This window comes from Salvelinus sp. IW2-2015, unplaced genomic scaffold, assembly GCF_002910315.2.
Source record: "Salvelinus sp. IW2-2015 unplaced genomic scaffold, ASM291031v2 Un_scaffold537, whole genome shotgun sequence".
Lineage (NCBI taxonomy): Eukaryota > Metazoa > Chordata > Actinopteri > Salmoniformes > Salmonidae > Salvelinus > Salvelinus sp. IW2-2015.
In genome coordinates this window covers 897,502-901,995 of record NW_019942569.1, presented here as the reverse complement: position 1 = coordinate 901,995, position 4,494 = coordinate 897,502, and the positions used below count along the sequence as shown (strand labels likewise).

The 4,494-nt window shown below is 46.5% G+C and overlaps 1 protein-coding gene across 1 annotated transcript in view; it reads left to right on the top strand.

Moving 5' to 3' along the window:
- LOC112068468 (disintegrin and metalloproteinase domain-containing protein 10) overlaps nucleotides 1–4,494 on the top strand; it is a 43,369-nt gene that overhangs the window by 16,110 nt on the left and 22,765 nt on the right. Inside the window, exons 5-9 of the mRNA XM_070438169.1 lie at nucleotides 577–677; nucleotides 1,798–1,947; nucleotides 2,148–2,240; nucleotides 2,486–2,669; nucleotides 2,802–2,965. Coding sequence (XP_070294270.1) covers nucleotides 577–677; nucleotides 1,798–1,947; nucleotides 2,148–2,240; nucleotides 2,486–2,669; nucleotides 2,802–2,965 — 692 coding nt within the window. The remainder of the gene's footprint in view (nucleotides 1–576; nucleotides 678–1,797; nucleotides 1,948–2,147; nucleotides 2,241–2,485; nucleotides 2,670–2,801; nucleotides 2,966–4,494) is intronic.

Here is a 4,494-nt window from a genome sequence, read left to right as displayed (position 1 = left end):
AGGTAGGCTCTCCCCGCGGTGACTATAAAGTAGCTCTCTGGTGACTATAAAGTAGCTCTCCGTGACTATAGCGTAGCTCTCTGGGGACGCATGTAGTAGCTCCTCTACGGTGACTATAGCGTAGCGTGCTCTGGTTTGATATACGAGTAGCCTCTCTGCGTGACTATAGAGCTACTCTCCGGTGACTCTAAAGTAGCTCCTCTGGTGACTATCACGAGTAGGCTCTCTGGCCTGACATATAAAGTAAGCTCTCTGGTCGACTTAGAGTAGGCCTGCTCTGGTGGACTATAGAGAAGCTCTCTGGCGAGCCATGTAGGTAGCCTGCTTAAGGTGACTAGTGGAGTAATGCTCTCTGGTGATCTACATGGAGGTGAGCTGCTCTGGTGACAAGAGTAGTTCCGGTGACTATAGAGAGGCTCTCTAGTGACAGAGAGCTAGCTTAGTAGCTCTCTAGTGACTATGGAGTAGCTCTCTGGTGACTATAGAGAAGCTCTCTGGCGACCATAGAGTAGCTGAAGAGGATGAAGGTGACATAATGTTACCTCGGGTAATGTAAACATGTCTCTCTCCCTTTAGCTTACCCCCATAAGTATGGTCCAGAGGGGGGCTGCGCCGACCACTCGGTGTTTGAGAGGATGAAGAGATACCAGGCCACTGCCATGGAGGAGCCAAACCAGGTAACAGACTGGGTCTGAAATGGCACCATAATTCCCTATATAGGGCACTACTTTGGATCAGGGCTCTATGGCACTACTGTATATACATTGAGTGTRCCAAATATTAGGAACACCTGCTCTTTCTCTGACAGACTGACCRGKTGAAAGCYTGATGTCACCTGTTAAATCCACTTCAGTTCAGTGTAGATGAAGGGGAGGAGACWGGTTACAGAAGGATTTTTAAGCCTTGAAACAATTAAGACATTTTATTTAACCTTTATTTAACTAGTCAAGTCAGTTAAGAACAAATTCTTTTTTTCAATGACGGCCTACTGGGGAACAGTGGGTTAACTGCCTTGTTCAGGGGCAGAACAACAGACTTATACCTTGTCAGCTCGGGGATTCGATCTTGCAACCTTTCGGTTACTAGTCCAACGCTCTAACCACTAGGCTACCTGCCGCTCAGGGGACGCTCTACGTAGAGCCAGCTGAGAGATACATGGAATGTGTATGTGTGCCATTCAGAGGGTGAATGGGCAAGACAAATCATGTAAGTGTCTTTGAACGGGTTATGGTAGTAGGTACCAGGCACACCGGTTTGAGTGTGTCAAGAACTGCAACGCTGCTGGGTTTTTCACTCTCAACAGTTTCCCCTTTGTGTATCAAGAATGATCTACCACCCAAAGGACATCCAGCCAACTTGACACAACTGTGGGGAAGCATTGGAGTCAACATGGGCCAGCATCCCTGTGGAACGCTTTCRACACCTTGTAGAGTCCATGACCCGACGAATTGAGGCTGTTCTGAGGGCAAAAGGGGGTGCAACTCAATATTAGGARGGTGTTTGGTATACTCTGTGTGTATTTAACTATGTGATGATACTCCATGTAAGTATCTTTAGCTCAGTGGATACTAACATACTACATCTTGCATCAGATATTCGACTCGACATCTCACCAGTGCTTCAGGCCCAAGAAAATGTATAATACAATGAAACTAAGATTAGGGATTTCTTATTCTCATGGGGAGCTGTTGGTACAATACCGTCTACAATAATACAGTCTTTAATATTGTCCTTCTCCCCCCCTCGCTCCACACCTCTTCCTCTCCTCCCCTACACCTCTCCTCCTCCTCCTCCCAGAAGCTCCATGCAGAGGAGGCGTCCAGTGACCCGGTGTTGCTGAGGAAGAGGAGGACGGCTCAGATAGAGAAGAACACCTGTCAACTCTTCATCCAGACAGACCACCTCTTCTTCAAGTACTACAAGACCAGGGAGGCTGTCATCGCACAGGTACTGGATGATACACACACACACACACACACACACACACACGTATCTCAATAGCACCAAGTGTATTGTTTGTGTGATACCGGGTTCTTTGGGGATGGGGAAACATGTCAACAATGTTTAGAACTGTGTGTCAAGATTCCATTCCAGAATAATGATGTGAATTCTGATGCATCTTGTTGTTGTTGTTGTTGTTGTTCCAGATCTCTAGTCACATCAAGGCTATAGATGCCATCTACCAGGGAACAGACTTCATGGGCATCCGGAACATCAGCTTTATGGTCAAGAGGATACGGGTGAGACCCTAGACAGTTGTTTTACCTGGCAACGTTCAGTCAATCAATCACCACCGGTTCCCACTTCCTGTTGTACTTCTGGTTGTCTGTCGTGATGTCACTTCCTGTTACCGCATCCTGTTTGTCTGTCATGATGCCACTTCCTGTTGTACATCCTGTTACCACTTCTTATTGTCTGGTATGACATCACTTCCTGTTTCCCACTTCCTGTTATATGTTTAACATGTGGCCACTTCCTGCTCCAGATCAACACCACTACAGATGAGAGGGACCGGTCCAACCCTTTCCGCTTCGCTAACATCGGCGTGGAGAAGTTCCTGGAGCTGAACTCTGAGCAGAACCATGATGACTACTGTCTGGCCTACGTCTTCACTGACCGGGACTTTGATGATGGTGTGCTGGGTCTGGCCTGGGTCGGAGCTCCTGCAGGTACTGACACACAATTACTGGTCCTGTCTGGCTCATTTGGGAAGACCATGGCGCTCCAAAACTATTTGTGATGCATTATGGGTCTTGAAGGGATGGACCGACCCTCACTAATACCTGTCTGTCTGTCCACAGGGAGTTCTGGAGGGATCTGTGAGAAGAGTAAGCTGTACTCTGACGGGAAGAAGAAGTCCCTGAATACCGGCATCATCACTGTTCAGAACTACGCCTCCCACGTCCCTCCGAAGGTCTCACACATCACCTTTGCCCACGAGGTGGGGCACAACTTTGGCTCTCCGGTGAGTTAGATAACCTAGCCTGCTGATGGTAGATGCATGGATTACAGCAAAACCTCATCCGGACCTGCAATGGTCTATCTCTTTCTCTCTCTCGCACTCTCTGTCTCTCTCTCGCTCTGTCTCTAGCTGCTTTGTCGGGCTATGATTCCACTGCTATCCCTATGGTGTTTAAAGCTGCTTATGTCGGGATGTCTTCCAAAAACTGCTGTATATGGTGTTTAAAGCCTGTTTATGTCCGGGGAATGTTTCCACTGCTGTCAGGATGTTTAAACGCTGCTTTGCTCGGGATGTTTTCCCCCACCCCCACCTTACGACTGTCTATGGGTTTAAAGCTGATTTGTCGGTGTCTTCCCACTTGACTGTCTATGGTGTTATAAAAGCTGTTTTAATGTCGGGATGTTTCCACTCGCGTCTCTGGTGTTTTAAAGCTGCCTTTGTCGGGATCATTTCCACTAGAGTCTGTCTATGGTGTTTTAAAACCAGGCTGCTTCTGTCGGCGTATGTTTAACCACATGCAGCTGTCTATGGTGTTTAACGATAGCTTTGTCGGGATGTATTCCAAACTGCTAGTCTTGGTGTATTAAAGCTGCTTTGTCGGGCATGTTTTCCACTCTCTGCTGTCGTATCGCCCAGTAATTAAGCTGCTATTGCGGGATAGTTCTTCCAAACATGCTGTCTATTGTATTAAAGCTGCTTATGTGGAGAATGTTTCCACTCGCTGAATCTATGGTGTTATAAAGCTGACCTTTGTCGGGATGTTTCCCACATGCTGTCTATGGTGTATTAAAGCTGCTTTTGTCGGAGTTCCCACTGCTGATCTATGGTGTTTAAAGACTGCTTTGTCGGCATGGTTTCCAGTTTTTTTTTTTTTTTTTTTTTCTGCTGTCTATGGTGTTTAAAAGCTGCTTTGTCGGAGTTTTCAATGCTGTCTATGGTGTTTAAAGCGCTTTGTCGGGATGTTTTCCACTGCTGTCTATGGTGTTAAAGCTGCCTTTGGTCGGATGTTCCACTGCTGTCTATGGTGGTTGAGATTAGCCCTTAGTTTAGGGTGTTTAAAAGCTGTGTGTAAGGGTTTGCAAGAATTCTGGAAACTTTCCCAAGGTTTTTACAGGAAATCGCTGTTGGAGGATTCCCGAATCCTTCAACTTAGGATTCTCTGGAAAAAGCCTTGTGAATTTTTGGGTAACGTTATTTGCTGAAATCTCACGACTTGTAATTCAATGATCAAAGGTGTTATTTTTGAAATGTATTTCTGAACGTGTATGTGTGTTTTTTCTGCCTCCTCAACTCCGCCTAGAGTCAGGCCAGCCCATCTGTGGTAATCGGTTAGTGGACGCAAGGGGGGAGTGTGACGTGAATAAGCGATCAATGCAGAGACCAGTGTTGCTCATGACGCCGCAGCCTGACAACAGGAAGTGTAAACAAAAAACCCAACAAAGTCTGCAGGTAAGATACGGTAGCCCTTTTTTAAAGATCGTAACAGTACAATGGCTATCCTGTTCTAGTTTTTTTTCTTCTAACCTGTGGTG